Source organism: Neovison vison, chromosome 11 (assembly GCF_020171115.1).
Source record: "Neovison vison isolate M4711 chromosome 11, ASM_NN_V1, whole genome shotgun sequence".
Lineage (NCBI taxonomy): Eukaryota > Metazoa > Chordata > Mammalia > Carnivora > Mustelidae > Neogale > Neogale vison.
Genome location: NC_058101.1, coordinates 67,043,695 through 67,056,535, shown reverse-complemented (window position 1 = coordinate 67,056,535; position 12,841 = coordinate 67,043,695). Strand labels below are relative to the sequence as shown.

Here is a 12,841-nt window from a genome sequence, read left to right as displayed (position 1 = left end):
AAGTTGTAAGTGTTTTTTATATTCTGGTTGTAGATCTCTTCAAAGATACATGATTTTCAAATACTCTTCCCATTCTGTAGCTGTCTTTTTATTCATGTGTCCTTTGAAGCACACTTTTAAGGAAGTCCAGTTTATCTCTTTTTTTTCTTCCTGTTGCTTGTCCTTTTGATGTCATATGAAACTGTGCCTGACCTGAAGTCTCATAGATTTACTCCTGTGTTTTCTTCTGAGAATTTGATAGATTTTGCTGTTCCATTTAGGCTTGTGCTCTATTTGGAATCAATATTTGTGTGCTGTGTAAGAAGGGATACAGATTGCATTTGAATAGCTCTTTTAATCGACTTCTTTAAAATCTTTTCCTTGTTCATCCTGTGTGGGCTGAGGAACTGTTGTCCCCTCACCATCAAAACTCTGCCTGTGGCTCCTGAGTCTTTCTCACCTGTTTCTTCATTCTTTCCTTCTTGTTCTTAATAGATTCAAAATTGTCTCTTTGTATGCTGCCAAGTGCTAGGTACTTGCCCAGGTGCTAGTTCTGCTCCTTCCCACTCTGCATTCCACTAGCCAGTTTCTCTCCTCTCCAGCGCTCCCTGCTGTCTCTGTGCTTATGACTTCTGATCCAATCCCTCTTCCCTTCTCATGAGTCTGGGAGCCCAGCTTCCCTAATGTGAGCCCAGTGTCCGGTTGCTTTTTGTACCTAGCACAGTGGTGAGATGTAGCAGATGCTCATTAAACACTTAGTTGTCAACAATAGAAATGAAACTATTTCTGTGCTTAGTAAAGGGTGCTCTTTAGAGATTTAGTAGTTAAAGATGAATATAATTTAGTATTTGAACATCATTTCAAAGAAGATGATGGGATTGGGATTAAAAAGAGTGTAAGTAGCCATAATAATAGACTTTTAAATTTGAGTCATTTGGCGTCTTTTAGTCACAGAATAGAGCATGTTGATGTTTTCAGTACCTGCTGTTTTTTGAACTGAAAAGGTGATCTGATGAGGAGCATTTCCCGTTTGCATGAATATAGGTGTGTGAGTAGCTGCTTTCTTATTGATCCGTTTGGAGAATCCTTTGTGAAATCACTACTAACACATTTTCAGGAAAATACCATAAATCCGATTTCTCCAGAAATGAACTGTGCTTCTGGTAGGTCCTTTCTGTATGGGACAGGATCGTGACTTAAACTACCTTGTCAACGTTCAATATCTAGGGGTGCCTAGGTGGCTCAGTTGGTTAGATGTCTGCCTTCAGCTCAGGTCATGATCCCAGGATCCTGAGATTGTGTCCTGCATCAGGCTTCCTGCTCAGTGGGGAGTTTGCTTCTCCTTCTCCCTTGGCTGGCTGCTCTCCAACTTATGCTCTCTCTCTTGCTCTGACAAATAAGTAAACTCTTTTTAAAAAAATTCAGTATCCAATTCTTTTTCAGTTTGAGAGAGGATACAATAGCTTTGTGAGCTTGTTTTCCTGTTGTCTGCCAAAGAACAATGAAGAGGACAAAAATGCCGTTGGTCTGTAGAAGGGTGGGAGATAGGCTGGTGTGTGCCTCCGAGGCCACAAAGATACCTCGCGCGTGATGGCTCTGACTCAGTCACTCCTGACGTTCTCACACTGAAGGCTGTGTTTGCCAGGCTGATGTGCTTGTGATGAAACGCTGTTGGACAATGATTCAAACACAAGACTTTCTTGTATGTTGATTCTGTAGGAACCGAGAAAGATTGTGCCATGAATGGGGACTCTCGTGCCGCGGTGGTGACCTCACCACCCCCGACCACAGCCCCGCACAAGGAGCGGTACTTTGACAGGGTGGATGAGAACAACCCGGAATACTTGCGAGAGAGGAACATGGCACCGGACCTTCGCCAGGACTTCAACATGATGGAGCAGAAGAAGAGGGTGTCCATGATCCTGCAGAGTCCTGTAAGCCTTCTTGCTGCACAAGGGTCTTCTTCCTTCTCTGAGGCTTCAGCTCTTAATTCTGTTGTGCATGCCAGAGTGCCTGCATTTCCACCCAGGAAATTCTTGCCTCGTGTGTATTTGCATGGCTGGGGAAAGAATTCCGTTCAGTTCAAGTTATCAGGCAGGATAAATGAAAGATCTTCATTGTCCTAAAGGAGAGGAGGTGCTGGCTTCTCCTTTTTATTCTCTCCCTACTTCTCCAGAGAGTCTCTTTGTTTTTGAACTGTTTAAAAATTACTGTTACCTCTAGGCTCCCTCCCCTGGTGCTGGGCACTTGGTAGGCCTCAATAGGACCTCATCATTGATTGGTTTTTCCTCTAGTGACCCCAGCACTTTAAGCCACAAGCATGCCCTCTGTGTTCTGTTCACGTCCTTATGTAAAGGAGTTCTGTCTCCATCACTTCCTTGTGTTGCTGCTGCTGCCCTTGTGTGTGCTTCATTTCTTTTTCCCTTCTGATCTTGTTCCCTGAAAGCTTCGGAGTGTTGGGAGGTACTCATGGAATTCTTTTAATGTTTGTCTTTTACATGCTGCTCAAGGAACCTGGAGAGTTAGCAGTGAACAGGACAGATAAATGCTCTAAGAGATTTTGTTTGTTTGGTTATGATTAGTCTTCACATATTGTGGAGGTATAATTTAGAGGAATTTATGCAAATTTTCAGTGTGCAGCTTGGTGAGTTTGGACATGAGTATAACACCTGCATGAGCACCTGCTGGGTTAAGTTTCTGACCTCACACCCTTCTGGAAGGAAGTGAACAAGAAACATTAAACCGAAGCACAGTGCAGGAAGCAGTGGGGTGATTGTACTGAGTGGTGGTTCGCACAGGCCTCTCTGAGGAAGGGAGCGGAAGGAGCCAGCCCTGCAGGGATAGGGGGAGCAGTGTTTCAGTTGAGGGGCAGCAAGTGAAATCCCTAGCTCAGGGATGAGCTGGATGGGCTTGGAGAGTTGAGGCACCAGTGTGGTCTGATCACAGTAGGTGATAGGGAGGGGGCAGGTCCTGGAAGGTTCTGTAGGCTCCGGTTAGGAGTTTGTTTTGCATTCAGAGTATAATAGAGTCATCAGAGGGCTGCAGGCAGGAATGGCTCTAGTTTAATATATTCTTAGAGAAAGAACATGTGCAAGCAGAGGGTTGCGGAGGAGGGGAGCATGAGCAAGAGAATCTTAAGCCGAACTTGGACTTAGTCTCACGACTCTGAGATCACGATCTGAGCCGAAATCAAGAGTCAGATGTTTAACTGACTGAATCACCCAGGAGCCCCTGGTGTGATTTCATTTTTGAAGGTTTGGTATAGAAGGAGTATTATAGGGGTGCCTGGCTGGCTTGGTCTGTAGAGCATGTGACTCTTAATCTCAGGGTCGTGAGTTCAAGCCCCACTTTGGGTGTGGAGCCTACTTAAAAAAAAAAAGAAAAAGAAAAAATGTTGTATGAGGCAAGAGAGAAAGCCATCTTCCAAGCAGGAGGTGGCAGTAATTTTTGAGTTTTATTTTGAGGGTAGGTTCAATAGAACTTGCTGATGGATGATGAGGAAGAGGTGGAGGAAAAAAATGAATCAGAGAACATTTAGATTTTAGGCTTGAGCAGTTTCCTGTATAAAAGCCACAAGAAATGAAGGAAACATCACTGGGGGCAGAGTGCAGAAAGTTGACTTATGGCACTGACTGTGTGCAGGTGCTGTGCAGGCCCCCATCTACAGGTCGTCGAGGACAGACATAGTCAGCATCAACTGTGACGATCTGAATGCAGTGTGGGACATGATCATGCACATGGGAGGCCTGGGTAATTGGAGGACAGGGTCACTAGAGGAGAGGCAGGCAGTTGGCTGAGAGGTGAGGGTGTGGATGTTGAACCACCAGTATTTAGGACCAAGGAAGCACACAAGGTCACTGGCCGTGAGTGCTGGCTGGAGTAGACTCTGGGATCTGGCTGGGTGGCTCCAGGCCCTCATCGGCCTCTGCGGCGCTCAGCTCCTTACTGCACATGTAGGGCATCAGAGCGGCTGTGGATACTGAGGGCTTCTTACACTGTGGTTTTCTTTTTGTGTGCTGTATGCTAAGCTTTAGGTTCCTTAATGGGAAGGGCCATTTTTTCTAGCTGTATATCTTCAGTGCCTAGAACAGCACCTGGGACTTAACATGTGTTCCACTGTGTACGTGGGCTGAATTGTGGTGTCGTGTACATACATTGTACATGTGTGTTGAACTGAGCTTCCCATAGATACATCTGTGGATTTGGAAACGGTGGAAAGAGAGGGTTTGATTTTTCAGATTAAGGGCCTGTGAAGGCAGGGAGCTTGTTTTATGCAACTGTTGTCCTCTGTGCCCAGCATACTCTGTGACCTTTAGTGAGGCTTCTGGATCAGTCTGTATCTCTTTATCCTGTGTCAGCATATCTGTCTAGATGGTTGCCTTTGCCATTGATACCAAAGATGGCTGAGTAACTGTGTTTTGTTTATTGATTTCTTCTTTTCAGTCAAAGCCCCTGTCAGCTTTCCCCTCCTTCCTTGACTCCCACAGAATATGATCTATGACATCATTTGTCATATGGTAAATAGGGGTTCCTCTAGCCACTCTTGGTTCCTTATATTCTTTAATACCATTGTATTAAGTAATACATGTATTGCTTGCTTCCTGCAAGCTACTGATAGCTATACTTGTGTGTTGAACTGAGCATTATGTCTTTTAAGCTTTTCATTCAAGCAATGAAAAACTAGAAGTTGAATGTGAAATCATCCAGAAACTTGGAGTGTTTGTAATCAGATGTGGGTGTTTGTTCAGTGAGCTCATATTTTTTTTCTTTTTTTTTTTTTTTTAAAGATTTTTAAAAATTTGTCAGTGAGAGAGAGCATAAGCAGGGGGAGCAGCAAGCAGAGCAGGCAGAGTGAGAAGCAGATTCCCCGCTGAGCAAGGAGCCTGACATGGGACTCGATCCCAGGACCATGACCCGAGCTGAAGGCAGGCACTTCACTGACTGAGCTACCCAGGCATTCCAAGCTCACATTTTCATTTTAACTAGTATTTATTTGATAAGATACTACCTTTTTTTTTTTTTTTTAAGATTTTATTTATTTATTTGACAGAGACACAGCAAGAGAGGGAACACAAGCAGGAGGAATGGGAGAGGGAGAAGCAGGCTTCCCACTGAGCAGAGCACCTTATTTGGGGCTTGATCCCAGAGTCCTGGGATCATGACCCAAGCTGAAGGCACGCACTTAATCCAGGCACCTCTGATAAGATATTTCTTTGTAGGATATGTGAAAAATTATTTCAACACGGTTTGGGAAAGAAAAGCTATAAATTAACCTGTATTGTTAAAGTAGTGACTTTAATTAAAGTCACCATCAACCCAACTTAATCCTTTTACCTAGTTTAGGATCTTTTTAAAAAATTTAAGATTATTTGATAAAGGATGAATGTTTTAGGATTTCTTTTTCAACTTTTAAAAAGTGATTAAGAGAATCTATTTTGGGAAAAAACTATTTTTTTTTTTTTAAAAGATTTTACTTATTTCTTTGACAGAAATCACAAGTAGGCAGGCAGAGAGAGAGAGAGGAGGAAGCAGGCGCTCCCCGCCGAGCAGAGAGCCCAGTGTGGGGCTCGATCCCAGAACCCTGGGATCATGACCCGAGCCGAAGGCAGAGGCTTTAACCCACTGAGCCACCCAGGCGCCCCGAGAAAAAACTATTTTGAAGAAAATACTGAGAAGCACAAAGTAGAACATGAAAATTGCTAATAATTCCATCACTGAGATGATTATAGTAAACATTTGGATGTATTTAGTGTTCTACGTTTAGATATGTATTCACTCTTAACAAAACACGGATTCTGGGGCGCCTGGGTGGCTCAGTGGGTTAAAGCCTCTGTCTTTGGCTCAGGTCATGATCTCGGGGTCCTGGGATCGAGCCCCACATTGGGCTCTCTGCTCCGTGGAGAGCCTGCTTCCCCCTCTTTCTGCCTGCCTCTCTGCCTACTTGTGATCTCTGTCTGTCAAATAAATAAATAAAATCTTAAAAATAAAAAAAAAAAACCCACAGATTCTGTTGCTTTACAACCATTTCACAATCAAAAATATATGAAGAGCAATTTTAGGTCATTTATTAATTTTTCTCAGCCTTTTGTGTTGACCATGTGCATAGATAGACCGTGTCCATTATAAGGTTGGACCCGTGTGTATAATCATATTTCTACTGTTTCATTTTTTTTTTTTTTTTTTTAAAGATTTTATTTTATTTATTTGAGAGAGAGAGACAGTGAGAGAGAGAATGAGCGAGGAGAAGGTCAGAGAGCGAAGCAGACTCCCCATGGAGCTGGGAGCCCGATGTGGGACTCGATCCCGGGACTCCAGGATCACGCCCTGAGCCAGAGGCAGTCGTCCAACCAACTGCGCCACCCAGGCGTCCCTCTACTGTTTCATATGTCGACTGTTACCTGCTTCCCTTTTGTCAGTCCTGCTGGAACTAACATCCATATGAATTCATCTTTGAGTATATCCCTAATTATTTCTTTCAAAAAGATTATTAGTGATAGAATGTTAAGATTTTTAAGCTCTTATATTTCTTACATTACTTTCTAGAAATAATGTAGCAATTGATGCTCCAAGTAGTAATGTATGAGAATATCCATTTACTTTTCTAGCCCTGGATGAAAACAAACAAAAAGGTAGTCTGTGTGTTAGTTACCTCTGCCTTCCCAAGGCATGGAAGAGAGATAGTGTCTCACTGTTCTCATTTGCCTTTTACTAGGCTTTCTGTGAAGAGTTGGAATCAATGATACAGGAACAATTTAAGAAGGGGAAGAACCCCACAGGCCTGTTGGCGCTACAGCAGATTGCAGATTTCATGACCGCGAATGTACCGAACGTCTACCCCGCAGCTCCGCAAGGGGGGATGGCGGCCTTGAACATGAGTGAGTAGTTCCTGACTCTCCGTACCCATTTGGTCATTTTGTAGGCTATATTTCCTGTTCTTACGGGAAGTAGATTGGTGTACATTGTGATACACAGAATTGAGTTTTTTGAAAATTAATGTTTTAGTTACAGTGAAAGGCTGTAAGTCTGAAAATGTCTTGAAGGTAGAGGGCTCCCTTTTTAAAAATTTATATTTATATTTTCTTAAAGATTTTACTTATTTATTTGAGAGAGTGTGTGTACGCAGAGGGAGGGAGAGAGAGGGAGAGAGAGGGAGAAGCAGGATCTCTGCTGAGCAGGGAGCCCTATGCGGGGCTGCATTGCAGGATCCTGGGACCATGACCTGATCCGAAGGCAGATGCTTAACGATTGAGCCACCATAGGCATCCCTAGATGGCTCCCCCCCCCTTTTTTTTTTTTTAAAAATAGGAGTATTTATTTCCTTTCCACATGTTTGGACTGTCCTTACTGAGGACACTGATAATGAAGAATTGATGCTTTCTTTCTTTCTTTCTTTCTTTCTTTCTTTTTTTTTTAAAGATTTTATTTATTTATTTGACAGAGAGAGATCACAAGTAGGCAGAGAGGCAGGCAGAGAGAGAGAGAGGAGGAAGCAGGCTCCCCGCCGAGCAGAGAGCCCGATGCGGGACTCGATCCCAGGACCCTGAAGATCATGACCCGAGCCGAAGGCAGCGGCTTAACCCACTGAGCCACCCAGGCGCCCGATGGCTCCCTTTTTTTATGAGCCAATAGGACTGTTCTTTCTCAGGCTGATGGACTTTTTGTGTGGCTTCGCAGACCGTTTGTGAACTAAAAATTCTCAGAAACAGTGCTTTTGGAGGAGTACATCAGTTTGCCTGAACTTATTTCAGCCAGGCCAGCATTTCATATCCACCACTCCTTACTGCTGCTTGTAAGTGGGTGAGAGACAGACATTCCAAAAGCAAGCAGGTTGGGAAATATTGGATGGGTGACCGTGAGCAAAGAATGGTTAGCATGCAGAGATGGAGGAGCGTTGCTGTGGCTGTTGAACTTGTAAATGTTAACGTGACAGGGTGAACCCAGAGCAGCATGAGTGTTAGCTGCTCTGACCTGTGTGCTGCGTGCTGGACCGATGCCTGACAGCTGTAGTTGGCTAGTCAGCTTCTGATGGGCCAACATGCACCAGTGCTTTCGTTCAGTCACCAGGCATTGGCTACTTACCTGTCAGTTCCATGGTATTCTCAGAAGTTGACCGACACCCATCGGAGTGGTGCATTGTTAATGTCCAGCGAGTGATGGACATTTACTACCTAAGGTTTTACTCTGAAATCAAACCATAGTCAGATTTTCTTATTTTCACTGGATTCTTTATGGATTCTAGTGCTGTCTCATATGTATTAGATAAAAGTGTGGTCTCATGTGTATTAGATAAAAGGGTGATGTAATGTATTTATTTGCATATTGTCTTATAATTAGAGAAAAGGAAATTTTGTTGCAATAATGCCACACCAAAAAAGAGAAAGAAATCTGAGGGTTAGAAAGCGGGTTAAAGCCTCTGCCTTCGGCTCAGGTCATGACCCCAGGGTTCTGGGATGGAGCCCTGTGTCTGGCTCTCTGCTCCGCAGGGAGCATGCTTTCCCTCTTTCTGTCTCTGCCTGCCTCTCTGCCTACTTGTGATCTCTGTCTGTCAAATAAATTTTAAAAAAAAAAGGAAGAAATCTAACTAATTTTAATTATATCTAATAGTATGTTTCTTTTCTTTTTTTTTTTTTAAGATTTTATGTATTTATTTGACAGAGAGAAATCACAAGTAGATGGAGAGGCAGGCAGAGAGAGAGGGAAGTAGGCTCCCTGCTGAGCAGAGAGCCTAATAGTATGTTTCTTAAGAGTACAAATTTAAAAACAAAGTAGTACAACTTTTGTTGTAAGCTACGTATAGATGGTGTAGAACAAATGTTATACAGCTTACAAGTGGCATTCAGGTTTTATACCTTTACCGGTCCCGCCTGGGTTAAAAAAGAAATTAAGGGTATTGATTGATTGCCTCTCCCCTATCATCCTCTCAAAAGGAAATGCCATGTTTCTTAAAGGTTTTATTTTGTTTTAAAAATTATTTAATAATTTTTAATAGAATTTATTTCATAGAGAGAGCACAAGCAGAGGGAGAGGCAGAGGGACCAGCAGACTCCCCACTGAGCAGGGAGGCCAGCAGTGCAGGGCTCAATCCCAAGATGCTGAGCTCAACATCTGAGCTGAAGCCAGATGCTTAACGGACTGAGCTACCCAGGTGTTGTTAGTAGCCATTGATGCTCAATACGTAGATCTATTTATTTTACTTTTAAGTATTTGCTACACCCCGCATGGGGTTCCAACTCAACCTGGAGATCAGGAGTTACATTTTCTGCCAACTGAGCCAGCCAGGCATCCCAGGAACTTCTGTCTTTTTTTTTTTTTTTAAAAGATTTTATTTATTTGATAGAGAGAGATCACAAGCAGGCAGAGAGGTAGGCAGCGAGAGAGGAGGAAGCAGGCTCCCTGCTGAGCAGAGAGTCTGATGCGGGGCTCGATCCCAGGACCCTGAGATCATGACCTGAGCCGAAGGCAGCGGCTTAACCCACTGAGCCACCCAGGCGCCCCATGGAACCTCTGTCTTGACTTTAACCACTGCCTTGCTCTTTTTCATGGTTTCATTGTCCAAATGGTCATCCCGAAATACTAGGGTTTAGTTTTTGTCTATTTTTAGTACTTTTTCTTTAACCTTTTTCAGGCTACAATTTACCCCTTTCTCTCTCTTTTTAAGGTTTATTTTTAGAGAGGGGCAGGTGCGCATTTTGGGAAGGGGGAAAGGGAAAGGGGGAGACTATCAAGCAGACTTCTTGCTGCGCTCAGAGCCTGATGCAGGACTGAGTCTCATGACTGGGAGATCATGACGTGGGCCAAAACCAAGAGTCAGACGCCCAACTGAGCAAAGCACCCAGGCTTCCCAAAACCATGTTCTTTAAACTCAAAGTGTAAGGAGGAGGGGTGCCTGGGTGGCTAGGTCAGTTGAGCACCCAACTCTTGATTTCGGCTTAGGTCATGATCTCAGAATTGTGAGATGGAGCCTGCCATCAGGCTCCTTGGTCAGTGAGGAGACTGCTTGGGTCTCTCTCTCTTCCCTCTGCCCCTCCCCGTGCTTGTGCGCTCTCTCTCTCTCTCTCTTTCTCTCTCTCTCTCGGTCTCAAATAAATAAATAAGTCTTCAAAAAAAAAATAAAGAGGGATGCCTGGGTGGCTCAGTCCATTAAGTGTCTGCCTTTGGCTCAGGTCATAATCCTAGGGTCCTGGGATCAAGTCCTGCATGGGGCTTTTTGCTCAGCAGGGAGCCTGCTTCTCCCTTTGCTTGCTGCTCCCCCTAATTGTACTTTCTCTCTCTATGACAAATAAATAGATAAACTCTTAAAAAATAAAAATAAAAATGGGTTTGTTGACCTGCAGAATTTGCTACAGCCTGAATTTTGCTGATTCCATCTCCATGGTACTGCTAACCTTGTTCTTTGGTCTTCCAAGTTTATAGCCAGTTGGTAGTTGGATCTAGATGCTTGACTGTGTTTGGATTCAGCTTTCTGGCAAAACCTACTCTCTGTAGGCGGTTCTGTGTTCTGTCAGTGGGTACATAGTCTGGCGGTTCCTTTTTGCATTGTTAGCAGCTATTGATTCTCAAGATGGAGGTCCATTAATTTAATAAAGATTCCAAGATGGAGATATTTTAATGCCATCATTCTTCCTTTGTATTTATTAACTAGACTATTTCTGTGAAATAGTCCAACTTCCCTGGAAATGGGGCATGGTTGGAAAGGGGCCACCCCCTTCCCCATCAGTCATTGCATGTTTGAGGGGAGTGTCTTGCTAAACTATTTGTAGATGATCTGTTTCTGGGTTGGAGTTTCACACGTTGCGGAGCAGTTTCTTCATTGTCATCTATTGAAATCAGGCTTGGGGCAGCTGCATGGCTCAGTTGGTTATGCGTCTGCCTTCAGCTCAAGTCATGATCCCAGGGTCCTGGGATAGACCTCTGCGTTGTCCGTTGTCTGAGCTCCCTGAGTCTGTTTCTCCCTCTCCCTTTGCACCTGCCCCCCCCTTCCCCGCTAGTGTGCATGCACTCTTTTCTCTCTCTTTCCTTTCTCTCTCTTTCTCAAATAAATAAATAAAATCTTTTAAAAAAAAAATCAGGCTTGCACACAAGAAAAGGAGCTTTCTCTCAACTATTTTTGGTTACCCAGTGATATGGTTTATATGGGAAAAGTAAACCTTTTCAAAATAAGTTGGTTTCCTGTCATTGTTTCTAAGAAGACCAACTGTTATATTTTGGTGTTATTTCATAGGTTTCAGTATATTTAATGGGTTTCAGAACATTGCAGTTAACCTTTCTGACTGGTGGAAGTCCCTTCAGGTTGACCTCTGAGCCTAGTAGTCTTTGACTTTCCAGGCTATCCCCTACAAGGAGATGTTCTAGGTTCCCTGAGTGTATTTCCTGCTCCAGGTCTGGAATTGGTCATTTCAAAAAGAAATCTTTATTTCTTTTTGTGGGAAATGGAAATTAGTCTAGGTATTATAGCAGTGGATACATTGCTGGGTACAGTAGCAGTGAGCTGGGTTAGTCATTCTTTCTAGGCCTTTTTAGTGGATAGAGGTAGGAAATATATTATTACCTTATGAATTACATGGCATACGGTTGAATGTTGGAATTTTAAGTATACAGTGGAATTATAATTCTATTTAAAATTCAGTACTAAGGGGTTTTTACCTGATCTCCTCTAACCTTTATTTTCCTCTCTTCCACAAAAAAATTCTGATTTTTAAGGACAACAGGAATAACAAAACCAGAATATTACATGATCACTCATTTGTTTTTTCCATGTATCACACACAATAGCGATACCCTACCAATATTATGTTCCCTCTTCATGATTGAAAATAGTTGCATTCTGTGTTGTGAGCATATAACCGTGACAGATATCATCTCCATCTTACAACACTCATTTAGTATTATAATTAGTAACTTAATTCTGTAATAAATATATATTTAATGCTCACCACTGCCTTCGTATCAGTGTACTCCTAGTCATTTTGGTTGTCTTAAGTGCCTTCTCTAGTAGCCTTCTCAGAAAATGCTTGTGGAAACAATACTTTGAGTTCTTGCATGCTGGCTTTTATATGGCAATATGAATTTGGTTTGGTTAGTTAGGCCCTAGACTCATATTTTCGATTTTATGTATCTTAAATGATTTTCTTCTGCCTCAAAGCACTGCTGTTAAAATTGAAGATAATCTTTCCATTTAAGTGACTTGGTCTCTTTTGCTAGATGTTCAGAGTACTTTTTTTTTTTCTTTAGAGATGAGCAGTTTTACCAGAATATATGTTTTAGCGTTGGTCATCCTGGGTTAATTTTCTCAGACGACGTGGTCTTCCAGATCTTTTGTATTCTAGGAACATTGAATTGGTTTTTAGTGTTTATCCTGTTCCATTTTGTTTCCTACTGCCCAGATGCTGTTGTGTGCATGTTGGAGTTTGTCTTCCTTAACTGTCACTTGTTCTGAAGACCTATTTATTGCTTCATTTCTTTATGATTTAAAAAAATTCTCTTTACATTCTTTTCTTCTACTTTGAGTTTAGTATTTTTAAAATTATTTTTTCATTTATATCTAATTCCTTTTATGTTCTAGCCCTCATTTCTGAGTTTTTCTGATTATATTAAGTGGTTTTTTTGGTATCTTTTGTTATTTTAATACTTTCTTTACCATATTATGAAATAACAGGTTATAGTTTTCATCTGTTTTGTGGACATGTCTTTCTTGTGTGTTTTCATTATCTGTAGGGATGTGGTTCTGCTCTTTTTTCTTGACAGAATTTTTGTATGGCATTTGATCATGGTATTTTTCTGTTCTTTTTTTTTTTTTTTTTTTTTTTTTTTAAGATTTTTGTTTATTTATTTTAGAGAGCACAAGGGGGAGGGAAGGACAGAG

At 42.3% G+C, this 12,841-nt stretch overlaps 1 protein-coding gene across 10 annotated transcripts in view; it reads left to right on the top strand.

The window, feature by feature from the left end:
* ADD1 (adducin 1) overlaps positions 1 to 12,841 on the top strand; it is an 84,721-nt gene that overhangs the window by 38,357 nt on the left and 33,523 nt on the right. For all 10 annotated transcript variants that reach the window (XM_044267890.1, XM_044267893.1, XM_044267892.1 and 7 more), the window contains 2 exons: positions 1,699 to 1,913; positions 6,692 to 6,854. In XM_044267890.1, coding sequence (XP_044123825.1) covers positions 1,719 to 1,913; positions 6,692 to 6,854 — 358 coding nt within the window. In that variant the 5' untranslated portion in view covers positions 1,699 to 1,718. Of the gene's footprint in view, positions 1 to 1,698; positions 1,914 to 6,691; positions 6,855 to 12,841 lie in introns of those variants that run through there.